At 41.5% G+C, this 25,871-nt stretch overlaps 2 protein-coding genes across 2 annotated transcripts in view; one reads left to right on the top strand and one right to left on the bottom strand.

Annotated features, from left to right (window-relative positions):
- SMYD2 (SET and MYND domain containing 2) overlaps positions 1-2,486 on the top strand; it is a gene marked incomplete at its 5' end in the record, with an annotated part of 31,310 nt that extends 28,824 nt beyond the window's left edge. The window contains 1 exon segment of the mRNA XM_081998164.1: positions 1,529-2,486. Coding sequence (XP_081854290.1) covers positions 1,529-1,609 — 81 coding nt within the window. The 3' untranslated portion in view covers positions 1,610-2,486.
- Positions 2,487-9,868: 7,382 nt separating this feature from the next.
- The window catches only part of PTPN14 (protein tyrosine phosphatase non-receptor type 14), a gene marked incomplete at both ends in the record, with an annotated part of 71,062 nt that continues 55,059 nt past the window's right edge, over positions 9,869-25,871 (bottom strand). The window contains 6 exons of the mRNA XM_081998232.1: positions 9,869-9,997; positions 14,746-14,909; positions 17,090-17,324; positions 18,269-18,397; positions 22,337-22,555; positions 23,594-23,737. Coding sequence (XP_081854358.1) covers positions 9,869-9,997; positions 14,746-14,909; positions 17,090-17,324; positions 18,269-18,397; positions 22,337-22,555; positions 23,594-23,737 — 1,020 coding nt within the window. The remainder of the gene's footprint in view (positions 9,998-14,745; positions 14,910-17,089; positions 17,325-18,268; positions 18,398-22,336; positions 22,556-23,593; positions 23,738-25,871) is intronic.

Here is a 25,871-nt window from a genome sequence, read left to right on the forward strand (position 1 = left end):
CATTTGGTTTTACATTTGTCTTCACCCCTTTTTATTAGTCTGTTCCTTATTCTTTGGTTTTTTATTCTTCAATTGGTTTTTTGTTAGCCTGAACCATCTTTCTTGATTTTTCTCCCCCTGTTGTTGTTGGACAGAAGTTTATTTTTAGTTTCTTAAGCATCAGTGACTACTGTAGCATAAAATGACTTGATGGGGAATGTCACGATTATTTTTTTCCTTCCTTTTTAGATGCTGGCAAGTTTTTAGCCAGCAGTAACAGCCATCCAGCCATGGTGAAAGATACTACAAGAATATATGCTCTAAAATTGAACTGTTACAGAGTTTAAAATTAGCGTAGGTTTTCCTTCGCTGTGGTGTTAAAGCTTTGACTAAAACTGGGATTTGCACCAGTAGGAACATGGGATGGGGGGTTGGGAACTGTAGGTAGATTTGTTGGCGTAGTTAGCTTCCTAACACAAACATTTTCTAATGACTCACTTCCAAAAGCTGCCTGCAGGAACTGCCCAAAGTTATCCCAGCCCCTGACGTTTGGGATTTAGTGGCAAAACAAAGCCATTGTTCTCTGTCAGTTTGCAAGCAGCTCCTCCGGAAGGCGCTCCTTTCTTCTTGTGGGCAGGAGGGGGGGACGGAGTCATTTCTCACTGCTGCTGAGGTGGAACCAAAGGCTCTTCTTGTACTGACTTAACAAATATAAGAGGATAATTCCATAAAGGTTTCCCGAGGAGAAAATGACTAAATGCTGTCATGGCTAGGATGCTGCAATTCCTTGCTTTATCTTAGCAGCGTGATCTTTAGGTATTCTCAGCTGTATTCTGAACTTGCTCCTTTCTACTGCTGCCTTTTATTACACCCAGTGGGGGCCACCGCTATCCTTTTCTCAAGTGGAGATCTTGCCTCTAGGCCCACTCTGCGATGCAGTGTGGATAGTGGCAGGAAAGTGCGAGCCAGTGGGTTTGATTGCCTCAAACGTTCGCTCTTAGGACCTGAGCAGGCTGTAGGTGAAACGGCCGGGAGTCGCGCATTGCAGCATCTGTCCAACTCTGACAAGATCGCGGTAGTTGCGTAAGCAACTGCTTCCTTCGTAAAGCAGCGGTAACCCTGGACCCGGTGGAGGGTTTACAGAATCAAGTCTGAAGTGCCTTAAGGTAACTTCTGCAACAGGCCTGCTCGTCACTCTGACAGCTGAAGGACAAATTGGTAGGAATAGAGCTGGTTAAGTCCTCTGCCAGAATATTACCTACCCCATGTGCAGTTTTCTGTCCTGGAGCTGGTTGCATTCAAAGTAGTTTTGTCAGGAATATAATTTTGAAAGGTGCTTTGGGATCCTTTAAGATGAAAGATGTATTCTCCACATGTAAAACCTTTATTACTTAGTTTTGAATTTCATTTTATTTCCTACTGGGTTTATGACTACAAGGGGACAAAAAGTAGCTAGAGGTGTCAGACTGTTTCAAACCTCTAAAGAGAGTATTTATAGCCTGGTGTTAAATATGAATCAATTGTGTGAATATTTTTTTTCTTTTCATAGGCAATTGCCATCATGGAAGTAGCACATGGGAAAGATCATCCATACATTTCAGAGATCAAAAAGGAATTAGAGGACCACTGAGCCTTTGAATCTATGCAATCCTTCAAACCTTTATTTAAAAAGCCTTGTTATGGAAACCTTCAGGAGCGCTTTGAAAAGCGGTAGAGTATGAACACAGTTCTGTCCTATAATTGGAATGACAAACACACTTAGGCCTTGCACAATGTTCCTAGCTTCCACATGTCTACAATGCCTTTTTTTTTTTTCAAGGAAGCATCCATGGTTTATTAAAGGTTATGCCTTTTTTGACAGCTTATGTGCAAAAAATGGCCATTTTTTTCTTTACAGATTTTAATGTGTATCTTATTTGTGAAAGGTAAATAAAGTGGTCTTGACCCCTCTTGATTCCCCTTGTACGCTTACATGGGTGCAATAGTTTTGTGACATTTACTTTTGCCTGACAAATGAATTAGCAAAAGGGGTATTCTTTTTTTGTTGTGGTTTAATATTCAATTCCTCAAATCATTTTTGTTTGCAGTGGCTTAGCTGAGAGAAAGGGGAAACAGGGTGATGAATTTCTGCACATTGTGCAGGAAAGCCCCCACTGTTCCCTCAGCCAGTTAACCTGTGGGCCCACTCCTGCTCCTGGCAGCTGGGCATTCATCATGGGAAGGACGTAGAGCTCAGCATCTCTTGTACGGAGAACGCTCAAAGGCTCGCACAAGCCTTGAACTGTGCAGCACCTTCTGGCTTTTTAATCCCCGTTACACGTTAAAGGGGAGTTATTGCAGAGGAGAGCTTGTGTTTCCTTTATAGCCTTTGCCTCCAGGGGATTAACACTATGTTAGCAGTTACTTTTAATAGAGGAACAAGAACTGTAGCTGTAGCCTTTCTCTGCCCATATATAAGACTGGAAGTTTTTTTTTTTCCTCCCTTTAGATCAATGGCAGGTGATTGCTTTTAAGGATGGGGGAGGAAGAGGAGGGAGAGTGTGGCTGTGTACTTGCAGCACCAAAACTGAAATATGTAAAAAGTAAAACTATGTGACCATTCCTTACTGCTTTCATAGCTTATAAAGTAAAGTACAGTGAGCAAGAGAACACATCACCATTAAGAACTTCGTCATATTTTCTTTCTTGTAAGCAAGGGCTGCTCTGAAGATAAGACTGCTAGAGAGCAAGCGTTTTTCAGCTCGTTTTGTCAGCAGCTTTCACCGCGCTCTAGCCAGTGGCTGTTGCATGTAAAACTGCACCGGATCTTAGGATTTCAGAAAGCCATGGCCACTTACCTACAGCCAAGCCTAGGAAGAGGGCACCAGCTGACTATTTTTATCCTAACTTTATCTTGTCAAGTAAACCCTCATCCAGGGAAACTGGCACCTTCAGGCCAGAGCCCAGACTACACTTCAACAGTAAAGCATGGCAGCAGCCTAGCATGCGCACCGGTAGGAACCTTGCCCCCTTCGTGGGAAACAAACGTGAGCATGGTAGCTGCAAATACAAAACCTTAAGCTGGTACAGGAAAGAACACAAGCATACTTTTCCTTGGGAAAAAAAAAAAAAAGGTTTATTGTATACTGTGAATATGAAGGACAGCCTTACCAAAAAACTTTAGTGACTGAAGACATTCTTGTATTTGCAAAAGCATGTAAGAAACTATTTACACAAAGGCAGTGAAAGGGGTAAAAAATTATTGCAGTCAATTAATGCTGAGTGGAACTTTATAAAAAGAGAAAGAAAAGAAACAGTGCAAAAATACTGTCAAAAGTAATCAGTTCTATACACAAGATAAAACTGACAAGCCATAAGCTTATGTACTGATATGAATAATACATTAGAATATAAAATAGCATGCATAGATTTTTTTAAAAGGCTTTCAACAGCATAGAATAGTTCTGCCATTCATCCCTAACAGGAGGGAGGTGGGGGGCATGTAACCAATGCCTCATTTCTCTACAAAATGTGTACATACAATGAGGTGGTAAGATTCAGATCACTGTTTTGTGCTAAACTGTCATGTACAGAGTTACAGAACAAATAAACCAGGAAGCATCAAAATACTGAAGTAAAACAGGACATTAAAATTCAGTGACATAAAACTTACTTAAACATGTTATTTCATTTAACATGTCTCACACAATTATATATGGGAATATTACAGTCATCTGCATGTGTAAACTTTTCTCCTTTGCAAAATAGCCGAAGAAAGGTACTTTACTAATGAGGAAAAACATGTTTTCCATATGGAGCAATCTCAACAGGATAAACATCCTATTAACAGTGTTTCTGGCACTAAAGATTTGTTTTCTTTTAAAGACCAAGTAGCAGCAAGAAAATACTTTCACTTAACATACCCAAAAAGGAGGTTGTTGTAGACATAACATAAAACTTAAGTTGTGCAACTCACCACCACAGGACATTGTGAAGACCAGAGGACTAAATGGTTTCTGTAGAAAAGGTAATGTGGTTCACGGAAGATGGAGCCATCAGTAGTTATGAAGCACAGTGAGCAGGATACAACTTTTGCCTCAAGAAGCCCCTAAAGGACTGGTTGCCAGGGGTACTGGAGGGGCTGAGCACCCTCTTCCAGAGACATTCATATTTCTTCCTTACGTGTCAACTACCAGCCACTGTCCACAACAGAGTGTGACCTCCAACCTGCCATAGAAGTAGTTTGTGGGAAGCCTTCCTCTTTTATTCCTGCCTCATCAGGGAACACTGCCTCTGAAATAGCTGGAGCTGAGTGTCCAAAACACCGAGTCCTTACCCAGGTGATTTGGAAGAGTAAAACTATTAAGCAGTACATTCATTTCAGGGATCAGCTGAAGTATTAGTTTTTCCTTGATGTTAAATAGCGCTGGGGTTCTTCAGTGAAAGCTGCTGCTTTACCGCTGACTTCCAGTTCACCCTCCAAAGGCCAAGTCCTGCTTGCTGTTGCATGGGGGAAGCTGCTGCTCAGGGTGCACATAAAGCATAGGCAACAGAACGTCACAGAAAGGCCAGCCGAAAAATGGCCAAGAGGAACCATGGGAGTTGTAGTCTAAGATACTTTAAGAACACTGACAAAATGTATTTACTTTAAATATTTATATGAACACTGCTACTTTTGAACTGTGCACTAAATGTTTTCTTTCACAATGTAACAGTAGTTTATCTATGGTTAAGACCTCCACCTTCTGTCATTTGCCCAAGGAGCCAGCTGTTCCCTTCCTCAAATCACAGTCCCTGCACGCCAAGGCTGCATGCAGCTGCATGCATAATGCCCTCCTCTCTAAGGCCTTGCATGGCAGCTGTAGTCCCCAGAGCACCAGATTCTGCAAGAAAACCACTTTAGAAGGTTAAGAACGAGCTGGGGACAATTGCCTTCAGGGTTTTGAACTTGAAACCTTTCTCTAGTTGGCACCAAAACTCACCTCCAAACTCACTCTGACTTGGACTATACATCAGCATTTTTATATCCATTGTTGTAGAGGGGTGGCCAAACGATGTTTTTATCCAGTGCTTCCCTTTCCAGCTCAGTTCTGGTATTTGCTCCTTTGCTATGGTGCATCCCTTTACTTCATGCAGTGGGTGCCACTCTAGCTCTCTGGATGTAAAGCATTCTTTTCCAGAGAGACATGCAGCAAAATTTAACTCTGACCTCTCTCAGTGATGCACGAGAGATGCTACAGCAGACACCAGCCGTACTGATGCTTCCCCTTTCTGAGCACGCAGTTCATGACCTGTTAGCAAGACTGACAACAGCCAATTCTGTCATCATCTCCTCCCAGGGGACCGGTGGGAAGTCAGCTGTTGAGAATGTACCATGGGCAGTAGCTGCTGAATTTTCCCCATAGATTTGTGAGCTGTACCCAAGTACGAGACTGTCCATCAGCATTTATTTCAGAGTCACTTGTGGGCTACACAGACAGAGCAGGTACTGGATCAAAAAAATAATGTATTAGCTTAAAATGACCATCGCTATTGAAGCACTGAGACTTACTCATTCTTTTCCAACCTATGTTTTGCCATTTGCATTTCTGTCTGTTTACAAGAAAGCAATTTAAAAAATTGAAATCATGCAAATATTTAATAATATTTGTAGCTGAGGCAACTGATTTAAATAAGTGGCATAGAAATGTCCTTCAGTATAAAGGACTGCATTAGCAATAAGTCAAATAAGTTCTCACAGACGCATCTCCTGCCAGCTGAAACTAGCTTAGGGAGAAGGTATTTCTGATAAGGCTGAGCATTTAGGGTCCCTAGCTAGGAGAAAGTTTGTGGGAACAAGCTTCATCTTTCCTCGGGTAATCAAGGACAAGAGGTGCCAAAGCAGGCCTGGGGAGGAGCTGGAACAAGCAGGACCTGAACAGCTCATGCCCACCATCCTCCAGCACAGCCTCTGGAGGATGGAAACAGCACTGAGCAGTGTCAGAACTCGGCTGTCATCCCTCCCATCCCTGATCAGACAACGGTAGGCATGAAATGCTATGAAAGGACTGTGACTTTAACCAAAAATCTGATGCCAGCAACCTCAGTACTATCATTGGTAAGAGTTTAAAGAAAAAAAAAAAAGGTGTTAAATACAGATGAAGAGTGCACAAAAAAGGAAGAAGATACACAACGGATTCCCAAGTCAGACTTACTTACTCATCCACACCACGTTCTCTCAGAGTCAGGAAGTGGAGGCTAAAGGTGCCAGACTGCAACGGGGGCACCTGGGGAGAAGACTGCTTGCATCAAACTTTTTGAAGTGCAGCTCCATTCATTCGCCACTGATGCATCTTTGTGAGATTTTCAATCCAGACTTCACTCCAAATGGATGAAGCTGGTCTCCTAGAACCTACCCCTTGTCATGCTTTCATGTTAAAAAAAAACATGAAACACAACATACAGCAGCTCCACACTGTCCTTTTCCACTTACGGATGCTGCTGTAAAGGCCTGCAGGACAGAAACTAAACAGTACTGTTGCTTTAAGTCTCATGCGTTCATTCCTGCTATGACTAATACAATTGGATGCAAAATGCATTTTCCTGTCGCTCCCTAAAGGTTAGGAAATACTGCCCAAGCAATTTAGGCCTGATAAAACAACAACAGGTTCAAAGTCAGAAGGTTCAGGTTTTCCCCTACAAAACTGTATCGCATTTCAGTCGTAAAACATTGGCATGCTGAGGTTTGGTTGTAGCTAGGGTGGAAAAGAACCTCTGAAGACATGCACCAGCCCAATTCACTTATGATATTAGCAGATCTAGTCAAGATAAAATCTAGCAGGAAAAAATACATTGCAGTCAGATGAAAGGAAAAGTTTAAAATTACCATTCTTTGACAATGAAAGGGAAAAAGCGAGTCACATTGGCCTCTATCTACCATACCAGCCACATTAGGAGTTAATTGGAAATGACTGTTTACTACATGGCCACTTATTTGGCTCATTAATAGGCACTGACTTAATTTGGAAGGGATTTTTGATACCTTTTTGTAACTAATATTTTTCTAAGTCTACTGCATAAAAAACACTTGCTTCCTTTCAAACGCAGCTTGTTACGTTCTCTTGCACAATAACTTCCCTGTGCTAACTGCAGAAATGGGAGTATATATTTCATCCAAGAAGAGCTGAATAGGAAGAGCCATAGGAACAGATTCTTTCCCCTCCTGATTTTCTACTTCTCACATCCAAGTGGAGCAATGGGACTTGACAGCTCCGAGTTCAAACTTAATTCATCATTAGGAAATTATTCAGAAAGCTATAACAAGATAACTAATTTAATACACTTTGCTTCAAGGTTTATTCCTTGGCTTGTTTCCCAGATTTAAAGCAGCTCTGTGCAATTATCATGCAGATGCTGCTGAAAAGACTTTAAATGGTTGCTGCTAGTTTAACAAGAGATACGTTGGCATTGGCAGAAGAAATTAGAGGAAAACTGAAGTTGACTGAAAACTCAACTGATCCCTAAAAGGAACACGGTCAAGATACTACAGCTAAATAACTCCTTACCATTTGTTGGTAGCTAGAAGTCTCCATCAGGATCCTTGTCACCTCGTTAGGCCTGTATTGCAGAGTACCAATAAATACATTTAAGAAACATTCTGGTACAAAGCCTTAGCTTAAGCTCCCACTGATTTTAGGGAAAGGTAGGTGTGTAGGTCCCTTTAGTGCTGAAGCCGAGAGCGTTTGTAGGCTTAGGCCTTTGTCCATTGCCCAGGGGTTCAGAGGTGGGGATGCAACAGAACAGCAGCGATGGGACTAAAAGATGACGTTTACCTGGGAAAGGGATACCAAGAAAGATAATTTTGCCACGACAGAGTAACTGCATTGCGTCGCGCGCCCGAAGAGGCTACAAGATCTCCACCTTTGGAGACTTCTGAAACTGGATGTGGCCCCGGGCAAGCCTACCCAACTTTAAAGTTAGCCGTGGGGTGAGCAGGCCTGCGACCAGAAACCTCCAGGGCTCCTCTCCAGCCTGATCCATTCTCTCGAGATCCGACAGGAATGCCAAGTGGAGGCAGGGCTGGACTGCCCACAGGAAGGTGGCAGCATGCAGAGAGGGGAAGGAGGAGTCGGTGTGAGGAGGGGAGCAACCGCCGTGCAGGAACTTTCCATCTCTTACACCAGAAATAGCTGTGGGAGTCCCACCACAACTTGATAAAGATTTTTTTTTTTTTTTTTCTTTTGAAAGTGCAGTTGTTATCACTTCTAAAGAACTGTAAGTAAATGCTACCATGCACACACTGCAAGGTAATTCCTAATGTGATTTACTCCAGTGAAATAAAGAGTTTGCAGAAAGGGATAGGCACTAAGTTGTGCAAAACAGCTAGCCAGTGCTGAGGGACAGAGGATGAGGAAGAGCGAGAAGGACAGGTCTAACTGCTGAGATATTTATAGGAGACGTGGATTTTTTTCTTAGCTCTGTCATAGATTTCATTGTTGGCCTAGGGCAAGCCAGTTAAGAATCTGTGCCCTAGTAAAGCAGTGGAGGAGGTTTGTTTCCCTTTTCTGTTCTGATTGTAAACTTCAGGCAAGGAGTGTTTCTCCTTTATGCAGTTCTACAACATCCTCCTAATCCTAACTAGAATCCCTGAACACTACCAGGGTAAAATAGTAATAAATAGGAGGAAGAATCCAAAAAGACCAGACAGAGAAGAGAGATGATCTGTGCACTTCAATACAAGAAACACCCTAACAAAATGAGGTTTGCCAATACCAAAAGGAAGACTGCTCTATATGTTCATAAAGCACAAGACAGTGATGGGGGAAGAATCAAGGCAGACTCTGAGCTCAAGCTCTCAAGGGTCACTATTTGGAGATCTCAGGTATGGAGGAAAGACCACATTGATCATTTTGACAAAGTGGAGGAAAGACCACATTGATCATTTTGACAAAGTTCAAATGACTAGAAAGGAAAATTATTACAGTGCTGAAGAGTTCACACGTGAAACTAAGGCAACTGGAGATGTCTAACTGAAGTGAGGTTCTTTTTCCACAAGAGGTGAGCCTCAAGGCAATAAAACTTTCAGTATAGTTCATAAGAAGGTGCTAGATTTGAGTGTTTTTTGCAGCTGCATTTAGTTGAAATTCCTCTGCTGTTCCACCCAGTCCACCACAGTTACCGGAAAGACACATTTGCTGACTTCAGCCTGCTCTGGGTCACCGCACTTCACCCTGCACTGCTTCAACTCTTAGGAATCCCTTCAAGGGCTGCAGACAGTAGCAAAGGCCTCATTTAAAAGATCCAGTGTTGCTTTTTTCAAGGACTAACCTAAAACCATAATTTTTGTGGAATTTGAACAGTTTAGCACCCAAAACTCTCTGCCCTCACAACGTCCTGTGTTTGAGCCCTCTGTAACATGCCCTGCTGCATGTGCAGAGGCTTGGGTCTCCCTGCTCCAGGACTGTGTTCCCTTGGCTTCCACTCATACAGAGCTGTAGATGACATGTAGCAGGTCGTGTTTTTACCATGGAAGCCACATATCTGGGTCCAAAATGTTCTTACATGTGAAAAAGCCCACTGCCAAATAACTGCTCATTTCAGAAGCTTGTGTAGCAAAATAAAAGCCAGTAAACTACCTTTACAAAGGATTGCTTTCCTTATGGACATGTTACAATGCAGACCAGTCATGTCAAATGTGGTTCAATTTGAAGGTCACTATAAGTTTTACAAGTTATTAAAGTAATTCACAAGTTATTCCAAGAAAAATAAATTATATCTTGTATAAAATAATCCATGGGAGCCTCTAGTAAAGAACAATCATTCCTTACTTTCAAGACAACTTTCAGAAGTGCAATATATGCACGCAGTGTTGTCAAGGCAGTTCCCCTTGTTCATCAGATCCACAAAGCTGGGTCTGCGGTGTTCGAAAAGATTAAATAAGTCTGGAGTTTTGCAGGAACTGGATGAGCACTTGATAGACAAACTTGTACTGGGCTATGGTCTGGATCATAAACATTCTTTGCTCCCGCAGGTGTCTCAGCATCACAGGAACGTCCACTTTCTGTAAAAGGAAAAAAAGGCGTAAGAACGTAGGTTCATTAAATCAAACAATCATTGTCTCAAATATGTTATCTGACGCAGGGAACTGTATTGTAGTTATAGAATATAATGAATTGTAACCAACTGTAGTGAAATACTACAATTTTTTTTCCATCAACTTTCATTTCAAGGAGTACTACAGTACTATAGACAGGCTACTGTGCATCCAGTGCTTTCCCCACTAAAGCTTAATGGCAATTTCTGGACTGATGCAAATGGGCAGATGACCAAGACTTGTCTTCCAGTTGTGTACCACCGATTACCTCTCAGCGGATCATCAACTGAACACATAATAAAGGGCTTCTTCTCTTTGGAGCTTTTTCTGCTTCAACATACCTATTTTCAACACAGTAAAATAAACCCAATATATCGTATTATCTCAGGTTAAAGGCTAGATATATCAGGAAGGTCTAGTACAAAACTTAAACAGCCAAGATCACATAGCTCAGTTCAGACTCTACCACAGCTAAACAGCCTGTGTGGCCACTTGCATGCTGCGCTCTGATCCATGGTCAAACTTATTCACAGAGGGCGGATCTGAGAGATTTTTCAAATGGCAAGCAGGCATCAGGATCATAAGAACAAAGGTTCCTTGGACAAAATTAAAAGTGCAGGCAAATATACTGTTCCTTCCAATAAAAGGGAAGGGAACTCGCTGTCACCAAAAGATCCAGAAACTGTGACGCCTGACTTCTCACAGCCAAGTCATTTGTAAAGTCAAACGAGGACCCAGCATCCACTACACGTTTGGTAGACTTCGGGCTAGCATTGGTCTGTTGCTATCTACTGAATGTCTACTAGCAGGTGTTCTCCAAGGCATCTTCCAGCTTAGTATGATCCAAAAAATTCACTCGTGTGCCCTGAAAATGCTCTGCAACAGGAACTAAAGCACAGTAAATGGGGACAGATCAGGAGATCCACTGTGAAAATACATCCCTAACCCCATCGAGCACACTGGGGCACCCTACAATCGTCTGATTTAAAAAACAAATGAGTTGTGTGAAACAGAGGCCCATGAGGTAAAGTGTTAGAAACCACTGCATATTTCATTAGGTGTTGCCATCCTATCTCCGGCATTTAGGGAGCAAAAGTCCTATGATGTTACTGCGTTTTATCTGTTACAACAAGTACATGAGGAGCTCTTCAGAAGTCATTGAGCCATGAAGCTCAGCCTGCCAGGCTCAAATTTAAAGAGCGCGTAATATGACCCAAGATAAGGGATACAGATTTTCTATGGCAGCAGTAAATGCAAGCACTAAGATGCAGGCTCCTTTAGAGGAAGCTCGTAAGCAGCTCAAGATATAAAACCGAAGAACAGTTACTCTATCAGGCAACACAAACTGCACTTTGTAATGTCAGTTTGCCGCTCCAGAAACACAAAAAAGAGCTTCGCAAGTCCTTTGGCTACGATGGGAAATGTTACACGCACAATGCCTGGACAGATGGACAGAGAAACAAATGAAGATTGCTGCTAACCCTTGGAGGTGCAACTGAGCATGGAGTCCACTCCCATGCACACTGTAAGTTTTCTGGAAAGTTTAAAATAGAAGTCATGCTACATGTCTATTTCTGTCCATATATATATAACTCAGAATCTCCATTCCATGTAAACAAGCCCTAACTCATAGGCTATCACTTTCTGAAAGCAAGGCTAAATATTCTGCCACATACCCCAAGAAGCTGTTATAAAAGGACATCTCTAGAGAGTCGACAAGCATAAAGCTTTGTGATGAGTAATGTCGTATTATTTTCAAGTGGGCGCAAATGAAAATGTAAGCGCTTTCCAGTTAACTTGATAACTCGGAGAAGGCCTCTTCATGGACTCGGACGCTTCTGAAAACCACGCAGTCCTTGCTGGGCAGAGTCATGCGGAACCTGATCTCACCTGAGCAACGGCAACAAAAACGCAGGCCTGCACCCCACGTTCCTCCCTCTGCAGTTTGGTGCTTGACAGCTCCTTGATTTTTACGGGGCACACAGTGATCCATGCACCTCCTCAAAACTGATTAGGCTTTGACTTATCTCAGAAATTAAAGAAAAACCTATCCTGCCTATTTGACTATTTGTAGTCAGCTTGGCATTTTGCTCCAGGTAAGCAGAATCTTCAAACTCACCTTCATCACAAAAGACATGTCAAAAACAGACACATAATGCTTTGCTAAGGAGGCATTTGCAAAAACAACAAACAAAAATGCTGCTCATTTCTGACTCCCAAACTAAAAGATCTCCCCTATGAAAATGCACTGCAGCTGCAATCACGAGTTAATGTCCCAGTGCCGAGTCCAAAGTAGAAGTTGGTAGAGCAGGATCTCAATTACTTCCTTGTTCTACGTGTCTACAGCAGTAAGGATGTAATGAGGTGACATATTATTTACTAAACAGCAAGTTACTGAAACTGTATCCCTGCAATGAGATACACAGCCTTAGACTCAACCAGCAATTGCCCAGAAGCCACAGTGACTGAAGCTGTATAGAATTTGATTAAACATGGCTTTTTACCTAAACCTGAAACCTCAGACTCAAGAGTTCTGGTTTTAGTTCCAGCACTGCTGCAGACGTTCCAAGACGGTCTGTATCAGGATTTTCAACCTCTCTCCCCTTTTTTCCTTCACCACTAAAATGTTAATACATATACTTTACTCGGACACTGTTGAGGAAATGAAGCAATTCATAAGACTAAAGCATTTTAAGCAATAAGTCATTTTATTTCACACACACACAAAAATTAATCCTACTTCAAAATAAACCAGTAAAACTGCTGCGTGAAAAGGAACCCACTCTGTGCAGAATGCAGTATCTGTCACAAACTGAAAACATGCTGTTCTGATTTTTAATCTTTTTTTTAATTAGGTTTTAAGGAACCAAAAATATCAACTTAGTACAATCTAGAGCAACAAAGCCCTTAAGGAAAACCATCTTTAATATTAATAATGATTTTCACCATTAATCAAGACAAAAGAATGCTTTAATTACGGGACATCAGAGAAATCCCCTATTATTGAGCGCTACCATCAGCTCCTAGTGAAGTTGATGAGAATTCTTCTGAACACCAAGGCTCAGCCCCGTGCTCAGATGTTGAGGTACTGCCTTTATGATCACTTGCTACTCAGCTACTCTTTGCCAGAGAGGTGACTTCTGTAAACTGCAGACGAACTGCGGTGGCCAGACCATGTGGCACAACTGTTCGTGTTTGTTCCTGGCACACCATTAGCGTGCAGGGGTTACTATAAAGCAGACACAGCTACACTGATGCTCACAAGCGAGTCAGCTATGGCTCTCGTAACTGCCCAGGTTTCCTCTGGCACGCAGAGATTTCATGGCTGCTGTGTGAACAACTGAAGCAGTCGCTTCCAGATGCCAATGCATAAGGGAGGAAGTCGAGCAGGCTCAAGAGTCAGAGCTGGTGCCCCACAGAGGAGCAGTTACTGAACAGCACAGGAAGGCTGCAGGAGTTCCAAAGCACATACCTGTGGGACCTTGCTGTCTGGACCAGCTCTTTCTTCCCCCTCCTCCCCCAGCCCCAAACAAAAAGGAAACGAAAAAAGTGTAAATTGTGACACAGATCTACAGGACAGCTTCACCTCTAGTGAGGGCCAACCAGAGCTGGAGGAGGTTCATCTCAGCTGAACTGAGCCCAGGATCTCTAGGTGATCTTGTAAGTACAGAACGACAAGGTGCTGGAAGGGGGTAACAAGGTAGAGAACAAAAATTTACCTCTTGCATCAAGTTTTTTAAAAATGGTGATGAAGAGCAAAGTGCACTTGGTACTTGCCTGCTTAAAGGACTCACATTTTTGAAAGAGCCAGAAAGCTGCACTCTGCACAGTGCCTTGCACAGAATGGCTCCAATCTCTAATTCCTCCGTGGTAACACAGAATGTAGGTGAGCATTTCAGCTGCGTACATCCAGTCTTCCCTGAATATCAAGCAACTCATCCAGTGGATGATTAATGGGAGGGGCAGATGATATATGTCTATATTTGTCACTCTTGCTGCATTCTTATCTCTGCTAGAGGTTTTGGTCTTTGAGCAGTTTCTTTGGCAACAGAAATCCCCAGTTTCAACAGCTGTCATGTTGAAATTGTGCGGCACATTGTTATTCAAGATGTGATGTTCTTCCTGGACAGCTCCCCAGTGACACAGGACACGGATGAAAAGCAAGTTGCTACACATGGTTACTCTGCTGGTGTATTACCAGTCTTGTAATATTGGCTGCAATTCCTAAAGCCCTGTTCCCCAACATACACACACCTTTTTCTGAAGACACAGTTAAGTTTCGTTCCAGATGAGATTAGAGACAATACAAGAAGGAGGAGGGAGTCCAAGGAGTGAATTTAGAGAGCAGAAAACTTCAGTTAAAAGAGCAAGGAAGCTGACATTATTCTCTAGCCTCTCTCAGGTAGTTCTTGTAAACACACTGTCTCTAGACTGTAAATACAGGTATGGATTAGACTAAATTCTTTAGAGGGAAAAAAGCCCTAATTTTGAATGTATTAAAACAGTACTAATAAAACAAACGCGTAATATCAACTCAAAGGAAAACTACAACAAGTAACCTGTCATGGGAAATCTCTGCCTGTTGCACGTAAGGCCCTTGTCTCACAAAGGTAATAGGAAGAAAGCACTTCGATGCCTTTTAATTTTAACCTCAGAAATGTAGCTAGTTAGTCAAGGCATGAGCTCAGGGTTTGTCTTGAAAGAAGCTGACTTACTTCGTTATGCTCCAAGCACCCAATCATCAGTTCTGTAAGGATAACCACTCCGGTCCTTCCTACCCCTGCGCTGCAGTGAACCACGATGGGAGGGTTGCAGTTGTTGCTGCTGTCCAACACGCTGTTCGTATGGCGACGCACTGACTGTATCTCCTCCAAGTAAGCTGCAAGATAAAATGCAGGCAAGGTTAAAAACATGTATATGTCTAAATGTAAAAACTGAGGAAAAAAAGAATATGGAAAAGTCATTCTTGGTCAACGTGGCAGTAAGTTAAATTTTTTACAACATACTAATTATTTTTGGCCAGGGTGCACTGAACTGCACTGAATCCAGCAAGTACCAGCTGGGTGTCAATTATTGCTTGGGAGTCTGCTCTTTTAAATTAAATAATTCTTTTAAAAAATTAAATTCTGTTTTCCCCTCTGCAAATCTCCAGGTCCCCTAAGCAGATGATTCTAGACAATACTTACAGCAATTCCTGCTATTAACAGGCTGGGATCAAAACAACAGCTAAGTCCCATTGAAACTACCACCTGTCAAAGCCAATATCAGATGGGAAGCGAGCATCCATCTGCCCTGTTTCACCCTTCCTCCCTTCTCCCCTCTAGAGCGAGACAGACTCTCACCCACCTCTCTGCTCAGGGTTTGTTTCTCAACAGCTACGAGCCCTTCTGGGAGGTCACTGTTTTTGTTTTCCCTGAAGCCACTTCTAGAAAGTGCATGACTCGGGAACCATGGTCTTGTGTGGCTGTCCTAGTGTTGTTCAATGCATTCTACTGTCAAACCACACAGTGAACCTTACATACTGGAAGCTCAGCTGATTGAACACACCATAAACTACAACTCCAACTCTGACCTCTAAACATCACTCCAGCATAGTCCAGATGCACGACAAAGACGTTGGACCTCACCCAGAAGGGTATCTCCAGATGCCTAACTTAGACCCTTTTCTTCCCACCAGTCAGAGTGGGAGGGGAGATCTGAGCTGAACTCTCCCGTCCTGACTCTTGGTGTCATGGCACTGCAGCCTGAGCAGTCCTTTCGACACAGGCAGGCTGTGGCTGGAGCCCTACCAGCATCAGAAAAGCTGCATTTTAATGCACACAGGGAAATGGGACTGTACGTGGTGGCAAACAATGGGACAGAGGAAACGGGGACAATCTGGTTCCAGCTGCTGCCGTGCCCAGCCACAGCTACAGGGGTTGGTAGGAGAAACGAAGTATGAAACAAAAATACGAACTGAGCAATAGCTTTGCCTTGAAGGCAGATCCCATGGCCCTCCTTTGCCAAAGCTGAAATGTCATTTTCATTTTCTGCCCTAGTGACAGAACTGGGAAAAGGAGGACATGTTACTTACAACAAGCTTATACCATGCAGAGGAGAGTGAATCACTAAAGGACTGTAGCTATGTCAAGACTGAAGTGGAACTAACGGACCTTGCCGGTGAGAGAGGACTTAGCTGCAACAGAGCTATGCTGCTGCAGCTGCAAAGCTTTCAGGAACTAAGAGGGCAGCATCTCCAGCACATCAGTACACCTGGTACAGACTCCTTGAGTGGTAACTTAAAGATCTCTGCATCATGCTCTGCTGTAGTGCCAGAGATGTGGCTTTAATTAAATAATGGTTGAATTCCTATTACTTAATATGGTAGCGTTTATTACTTGGTAAGAAGTAGGAAGAGTTATTAACTCATTACAGATAAATATAATGACTGTATTTTCAGAAATGCATGAACCAGGACCATATTTAATTGGGAAGGCCCTTAGCATCGCCTGGCTACATGTACTTAGAAGAGTGGCAATGAGTTCAGGCTTACTGCATATGGGATGGAGCCCTCTGCTCTTGTGCAAGAAGTCCAATGCCTCTGGACTACTAAATGCTGGCTGTCAGCAATGAGGGCCTCCTGTGAAACTGGGGGAGTTGTGCCGTATTTCACTAACCAGACCTCACTCGCCCAGACCTCTCTAATCACATTTGTGTGCAGTCTAATATCTCCTACACTCATTAGGTAGCTGGGAAGTGGCGATAACTTATACTGACAGATCAGCCAGCAGAGGTATCCTATCATTTAAAATTTCCTGAGTCTTTAGCATTGCCACTGATTTTTCCTCCTGTTACATCAGGTCTTTCAGGGCCAAAATCCTCAATCACCTTAGCTCCTACCTCTTGAATCGAACTTTCTTCTCCAAATTGCAGCAAAGTACAACCTAGTTGAGGCCTTTGTATGCCACAGCAATAACCATTTCATGGCAATCCCAGCTGTAACTAGGTGCAGTGAACTGAATCCACTGTGAGCAACCTTTTCCTTGATATATTTTATCATGCAAGTTAAAGAAATCTTACATAAAAAGCCTTGGACTTCTTCTGGACACCCGTGGTCTGGCCAGTCAGTATACTGCAAATGCCACACTGTCCTCTCTTGTCCAGAGAGAAGATGCTTGACCTTCAAACCAGTAGTTGCATAGCAGCCGGAGTCTGTGCGGAACTTAGTCGTCACCTTGAACTTCCCGTAAGTGGCTGAGCTGTGCTTAGAGCCCAGTTTAGGCCAATACCGATGACTCTTACTTCTTCCTCCCTCCTTAATAACAACAACCAAAGAGTAAGCCATTAGTTCCTGCAATTATAATTCTGTACAAACAGAGAGCACAAAACTCTGCAGATAAGCCAAGTATTCTTTCTTCAAATTACTGGAAGAGAAAGGTGCATCCCACAAAGTAAAGAAAATATCCATTAAAACTTAAAACTCTCATCCGTATAGTATTTCTAAGTGTAAAAATGCTTGAAGAACTAACTCTTGTCTCGTGCCGAAAGCCAGCTACTGCCTACAACACCTCAGTAAATATTCTCCTCCTGGGGAAGCCTCTCCTTTAAATGGAAGGAGGTTCTCTTCAACTTCAAGAGCAACTTCTAAGTATCTGTTGTTGATCAGCCTTGGGAACTGGACAGTGACTTGAAGTGCTATGGCACTCCCTGTGTTTGCTAAAAGCAACCAGGCATAAAGCTGAATGCAGTGTTAGTCAGCGACGTGTGCCAGTTTTTATAACATAGCACATAGTTCTTGGATTACAACAGAAGTAACTGTTTTGCCTGGCATAAGAATAAAAAGATTATTTTTTTTCTTTTTTACATGGTCACTTCTACGGAAACAACAGCTTCTGGTCTCTTTTCAGCTGATAAGAGTGACAGTATGCAGAACTGGCCTTGGACGGGGTGGAAGTCTGTGTCATTTTTACCAGGAGCAGTTCAGCGCTCTCACATTCCAATGGAAACATCTTTGTTTGGTTTGGCCAAACTGAAGTGAAGCAGGGGGAAGGGGAGGTTCTGCTTGTTTCACTTTAGTACTTGCCAAACTGAGTATCAGAAAGTTACACAGCACAGTATCACAGCAGTACAGGCACACGTTCAAACAGAGCAAGAGGAAAAAGGGTTGTTGATAGAAAAAACAGGTTACTGGAGTGGGAAGTGATGATAACAGGAGATTTGCTCACATCACAAAGAACTGTATTCCGTGATTTTACGTACCTCTTCAGCTGTGACCATGGCTATAACATTCACCCCCTGTTCCCACACCATTTGCCAGAAGTCGTGGCATGTGTGTGGCAGAGGCCCTTGGGTAGCAATATAGTGCCACTCCTCTCCACCTACAGTAACCTGGGAGTAAGGAAAAAAAAATAAAAAAAACACAGTCAGTGCCCAAATCCTCAGCAGTGTCTGTGCCAGAACTGCCCTTCAAACAAAAGAGACCATAATGAAACCTTTCCTTCTTTGTTCTTCTGCTTTGTTCAAAATTTTGAACAAGAATCATCCTTTTGATAAGAGCAAATCTGACAAAACACAATCTTTGGTGCTTCCAAGTCCTTTCTTGATGCCCATAAACATAAAGCTTTGACCAAAATGTCATCCATTTTTCTTGCCATTGCATCTGGATCATACAGATGAAAAAAAAAAAAATTTTTTTTTTTTTGAGGCCCCATTTCTGATACAGCTTAAATACAAATAAGCAGCTGACTGACTTCCCTGGGCTTGGTGACAGACCATGATGAAAGAAAAACCGAGCACCAGAGGAAGTGTCTATATGCATTAAAAAGGCATTGCATTGCTGCAAACTAACACACAGTAGTGTAGAAAGGCTGAATGCAAATGACATTTTGCACGACAAAAGCTAAAGGCCTCTGCTGTTTAGGACCTCCCTCAATTATTTTCCACTCAGGCAAAAAATAGTTTCTTAGAGAGACTCTTGATACACTGATCACTGTTAAAGATGTGGCCAAGCTGTCCCCAGAGGATGCAGTTATGCCCACACACTGTACATAACACAGAGCTCGGACAGGCCCGTTGCCAGCTAGTGATGAGATCAAGACAGGCTTCATTTCAAGTTACTCTTCCTCACTCATCTTGGGTTTTTCAGTTCAGAAGCGGCAAACTACTAGGAAGCAAATCCAGCACATTAACTGGCTTTCAAATGCCATATGAAATTTAAAATTATATAAAGCTGTAGTCATGTAAATCTATTTCCCAATACACAACTGGATTACCAACCACATCTTATAGAAATATTTGTGTATTTGCATGACAATGCATAATGAAATTATTTTTATAGCACTAACACAGATTTACACACTATAAATTATGTAGTGCCCTGAACAGACCCAGCATTACCTTGGAGTTAACCAAGGTAAGTGTAAAACACTGCTTCGTTTACCTGAGGCAGGTCTTCAGACTTAGGCAGTTAAAAAAAAAAAAAAAATCACTTGTGTATAAAAAATTATTTTTATGACAGATTATTTGCTATACATCAGGAAAGTTTTACGAAAAACCCTGTTTTTTCCAACATTTCAGGTAAAAAGCCAAACCACTTCTAGAGCTACTAGATATCATTTGAAAATATGCTTACTAGCAAAAAGGAAAACCAGATGAACTAATTACTTTGGAAAGTTAATTTTTTTTCCTTCTCAGGCTAAGACCTCCCAATTCTATGTATTAGCCCAGAGCCACTTCTCACAACAAAGTTATAAATCTCGGAGAAGAAGATTTACAGCAGAAATACTGACACGTCCATAAATATCAAGGTGCTGGCAGATAACCCTACAAGGAGCAATCAATAACTCTGACAGGTTTAACCATATACTACATTTGAGGTACAGGTCTTTGTATACATTTTCAGAAACAGAATCAATTTATTTGTTATTCAAACAGCTGTTCATTAAATTGAGATGCTTGGGTTTTTATACCTGTAGCTAGCATAGTGTTTGTACGATAACAAATTTTTCACTGCCTTGAAAACTGTTTTCAACCCTGTACATCAGCTTATTTTCTTATTTCATATTATGCAGCATTCTCCTCTTTGAATGATGGTTAAAATCTGCAAAGCCAATGCAGGTAGACTCCTCAAGTTCTTGTACTAGGTGGGAATGACTATAAACAGCACAGCGTTAACTGGCATTTTACACTTGGACTGGTCTTGTGCTTGCATGCTCACCTGCAGTCGTGAGTGCTGGTGTAGTTTTACTAAGCTTTTAAAGTTAATACTGACCTCACCCAAACAGTCAGATGAAGTGGTCTCAAGAACTTTTTTAGCTTAATCCATAAACTTAATTACGATTTTTGTCTCTGGTATAGATGACGATCTTCGTATCTTAAGAGCGAAGGTCAATGGTAAATAAGCGGAGAAATACTGCAAAACTGTGGGGCTCGCAGACTGAGCAGTGGGAGCTGGAATCCTCCAGGCATGGATCTTATCAGGATGATATAGGAGTTTTCTTTGTCTACTGACTTCTGGTCCAAGTATCCAGCCTCCTGGCACGTGATATGAAAGGACCATAAATAGTCTGAAGGGAATGGATGCCTGGAATGTTTAACAGCATTTGAATGCCCTAACTGCAGGATATTAAAAATTGAATATTGGGCTACAAACACACACACAGTGCTACTGAGGTAAATTCCACAGATGCGATTTCACCTTCTAAGCAAAAGCACATCTGCTTGGCTTCTGTATGCGCTGCTATGAGTGCGAGAGGAAAACACTGGCAAGGACCACTATCATCCGCTAAAACATTTGTGCGTGTTCCTGGGTGCTCTATGAATGTGAGATGCGTGCGTGTCCAACAGGGACACACAAGGTAAAACGTGGACTCAAAACTAGCCAGGGAAAATTCTTTTCTGGCTGGTGCTGCTTTGTGTGCGTAATTTATGTTAGGAATCTCTTTTTTTTGTTGTTTTTTTTGGCCTCCTACAAAGTTGATGAAAAATTTTGGGCTCAGGAATCCATCATCATAGAAATGTCTGATTATGCAAAAACTCAGTATCTGCTACCTACGAGGCTATGCAGAAAAGTGAGAAACTGCCAGGATCCCGGTTCAGAAATTGCTTTGAATCAACAGGATTTAACACTGTAAATCACAGCCAAGGAGACCAGCAAGTCTCTTTAAACTTTAAAAAGGCTTTTACTCCAGGAAAATAATAAATAAAACATCCCGTTAAATTAATATTTGTGAATTATTTCTTTTTAATCTGGATTTTGACAATGAGAAAAAGCAGACAGCCCTCTGACAACAAGAGAGTCTGTCATCTGAAGGAGAGGAGTGATCTTACTTCTCTCAAGGTAGAGTAAAAGCCTACAAAGGCCTTTGCAAATAGTACTGGAAGCTTAAAGAAAAGCAAGCATCTGCAGCCACTGCAGGATAGTTCATTGTTAAAACTGGCCACGTTTGTAACAATCAGATCATATCTTAAATTACTCCTACACTGAATTAACAAGAAATCTGAAGTTTCTTGATAAAAACTTATTTTGAAACATTGAAGTTCAATGCAATACCCAATCAGAGACACAGGGATCTCATTAGTAAGGCATTCTCTTTATCAACACATACTTGAAAAAAAAAAAAATCTTTTAAAATCACTCAACTCTCATCATAAAAGGAAGAAATATGTTTTTTACATATATAGTTGCAGCATCTATGTGAACATGCATTACTCATAACTACACCCCTTTTTTTTGGACATGGAACTGCATACATGGAGCAACATCCCTGATTTGCAAAAAGCGTATCCTATATGCTAGTAAATGGAAAAAATATTTCAGTCAAACCTGGTGCAGTATTTCTTTCAGGCTGCACCAATCAATTGCAGGGACTCATTCTGCATGAGGAGTTGTAGTCCCCAGTGGCCTGCAAGGCTACTGGGACTGATAAATCAGAACACGTGCAGGGTCATGACAACCGTATTACACTGCAGGTACCGGGGCTGATCTAAGGCATTTTTATGAGGTCTAAGAAACATGGCATCTCTTTCCACATTAACCAATAGTGACATTCCACAGCCAGCTGGCAGACATGGGCATCAAAAAGTAAGGATGCCTCTCTAAAATGACTTCCCAGTCTCTTCGCAATTAAATCAACTTCATGCACGTTAGTTGATGATGGAGGACTTTAGAGATGCCTATGCTAACACAAAAGTACAACAATGCATTCTAAGTTATCTAAGTTATCTAAGAAGATCCAGAGTTACAAAAAATGCTGATGCACATCCAGAAACGCAAACAAAGCTTTAACATACCTTCACTTGCAAAGCAAAGTTCAAGAAAGCTTTTACCTTTATGTGTGAAGCATTGATGTAGCCTGTGTTATTTTCTTTGGTTGGCACCAGCTCTACTCGGTTCTCCTCATAAGGAACAACCTCCCTGATGCGGTTGCGCTCAGTGTTTTCAGGCAAGGCAGCAGTGGTGAAGATCCCATCTGCCTTTTTCTTTGGAATCTGCTCGTATTCTGTAAACACCATCCCCTCTTCCAACTTCCTCTTCAAGATTTTGCACTAAGATTTAACAGAAAGGAACACCAACCCATTAATTCTTCCTGGAAGAGCATTTACCACTAGACCCATCCATCTGTTCTCTGAATAGCAATATTTAGCCATAGCATTCTCTCACTTGCTTCTTTTTTCAGTTGTAGTTACCTGAGGGATCACGACATACTCTTATTTCTACTGAATGAAACTGCAAGAAAATTTTATGTTTTTACATTCCAACTCCACATTTTAAGACTGAGGCCATAAAAAGCAAAACCATGCTAAACACAATCCCAGTTCAATATGAATTTGTATGCGATTTCACCACAGTAGATACTTGTGAAAATATTTTAAATTTATCTTTTTAGGAAGAAGATCATACTATAAGAAGTGTGAAGCGGTCCACATTTTCAAAATATTTCCTAACTTGCAAGTATGCAATTTCTGTGGTTGAACACAACCCTATACATGTGCAGGCAGAGGTTAAGGTTTGTCAGCTGCGCACCAGACCACATAAGGCTGCAAATTTCCATCCAGAAACCCAGAAAGATTCTTTGCAAATATGTCTCTCAAATCTTAATGACAACAACCGATTTTAATTTCCGAAATGCCATATACGTGCATACACCCGCATGTGCTAACATCAGGGGGCAAACAACATTTTTTTTTAAATTTAATCCCATTAGAGGCATTAACTGAACTCCTTAGTTATATCAGAACATGAAAGATGGTATCTGTGGATGATCACTGTAGGAAGACTGCCTGATCAACTGAAAAATGTGCAAAACGTTAGATTTACAGCTTGATCTTGTATGACATTGTATGGTCACGTGAAACTGTGAACAGCCTCAATTTTCACTGACTTCAGTAAATGTTCAAGACATTTAACACTTTGCCAGCATCCAAAGACACACCAGTGTTAGCCCCACAGACCTTTTCCATTAATGGCTCCGAAAACTTTTAAGAGGAATTTTTTCACATTTTAAATCAAATTTTAGTATTTTAGAAACTTCATGCTGCTGGGAACAAAGGGAATGAGTAACATTTCATGCGCCTCCATCTTACCCTCTCATCCATTGGCACCTTGGCGACTTCATCCTGGCTGTCCTCCGGCACTGGAACCCTAGCAACTGAGAGTCCGTTCAGTGCTGCCAACATCAAGGGCCTCTTCTGGGCCTCCAGGCCTGCCATCTTCTGCTTTTCTAGATTCTTTTGGCAAGAAAAGGCACGTTTTCATCTCTGTGTGATTATTTATAATGCCAGTAAAATGCTGGAATGTTTTTTTAATCTCCAAAATCTGCAACTCTCTGGCCAAGGAATGCAGATGATCACCATTAGCATCGTAAATTCAAATACAACCTCTATTCTTCCTGTTATTCCTCAAAGGCCTGCTCCTACATGAGCACAGAATTTTAATTTCAAAGAAGCAATCCCAGCATATAATGCAGTTTACATGCCATCAAAGGACATACAAATACAATCTCAAGCATTTTTCTGCAAACATTATTCCGAATGTAGGACATACAAAGCATCACCCTGTTACGTTAAAGTAGCGCTACCATAGCCAAGATACCTGGGGCATCTTTTAAAAAGCAATCATTTCAATCTATTACAACAAACAGTAAAACTCAGGCCATTGTTTCCCTTCTGTGATGGTCATACTTAAAATGAGAGGTCTTCTGATGCACTCAGCTATTATGGCGATTCAAATAGCACCCACGATATATTTTGCACTAAAAACTGAGCTCATATCCCAGAAACTGAACGTAACAGCAGCCAGGGAAGGATATTGTTCATCGTATTCATGCATCATATTACGAATTTTAAATTCATCCTGCTGCCCTCCTTATGCCACTGGGAGCTGAAACATCAAAAAAAGATGACAGACCATCTCCAGAAGTACCCAAATCAGGAATATTTTATTCCATTTTCTTAACAGTTCTTTCTGATGGATTTGAAAGGAGAGATGAGCACAAGTGAAGCCTGGTTCTTAACATGCATATAGAAGCTGTGGTCACCACACAGGCCAAGCTCAGCTCCTAGAAACACACTACTGAACCTGAATGCCCTCAGATATATGTAAAAGGCTTGATTTTTCAAAAGCCTGTGAGCTTTTTCCTCACTACTGGGTTCCTCCAGAGCACTAAGTACAAAAAACAGACAAAAAAGGCAAAACAAAAATCCAAACCCACTCTGCTTTCTTTTCATCCTTTCAGAATGCAGGAAAATGCAAGTATGTTTTCTTGGTTTGGGGATTTTTATTATTATTACTACTTGCAAGATAAAATAAAAGAGTCTGTGTTTCAAAGATCAAGATCATCAAATTACCATTAATATAACACGTGACTCCTATGACAAAAGGAAGGTCTGCATGTGTTAAGCCTGCTGATGTAGGCTGAAACCACCTTAAAAGCTTAATGCTAAGACCACCTCTTTACTTGCTAAACAACAACAACAACAAAGCACCTTTTGACCAAAGGTTGATCCGAATGATAATTCAGAGGAAGAGTACTGAAACAACATGTCTAAGCTCTCTTCTCACCTTCACTTCCATCCTAAAATCATTTGGGTTCCTGCTTCTCAATATATTTTCTTTTCCTCAGAAGATCAAAAGAGCATATATATGCTTGTTGTTACACCAATGTCTACAGTATTCGTTTATGAAAAGATTATGTTTTATAGTCAAGTATCTATTTTACGTTTATAAGTTGAAGATTCTGCAAAGAGTAAATTCAGTCTCTACGCTATAACTTCGTGGCCCAAGTTTGATTCCTAACCATTACATCAGTGTAAGGACCACCAGTGAACAAGAAGCACTACGCACATCTTTAAAAAATTTCTTTTTAAATACAGTAGTATTTAAATCCAACTAGTTACTGACCTAGTACATGACAAACTCTCTTCTTTCTGGTCCATTAATTTCATTATTTTGTTTCATTAATTTGTTTCAGGAATTGTTTTTCTGTCAGACCTCAATCTGAAAAAAAAAGAACTACGCACACACTTCGCTTTCTGTGACTGCAGTTGCACTCCCTGGAGCGTTAAATCAAGCACATACATAAGTCACTACATGGTAAGCATCCCTCGCATTTCTGCCGTTGCTTACAGTGGCACTGAAGCCTTTAAATACTTTTTATTCTAAATTCATTGCAAGTTTAAAAGGACCCTATTTCTCACACTTGAGTACATTTTAAAAAACCCCAACAATCCAGACCCTCAGCCACACTGTATCTGCTGCCTCTGTAATTAGATATCTGGTCACTCATTTAGTTATTGGCAAAACCCGCAATTTATATTCTACAGCTAGCAGTGTTTTACTCCAATAAAACTGTGTTATATAAAG

The sequence above is a fragment of the Phaethon aethereus genome, assembly GCF_964289735.1.
Source record: "Phaethon aethereus genome assembly, chromosome: 3".
Classification (NCBI taxonomy): Eukaryota; Metazoa; Chordata; class Aves; order Phaethontiformes; family Phaethontidae; genus Phaethon; species Phaethon aethereus.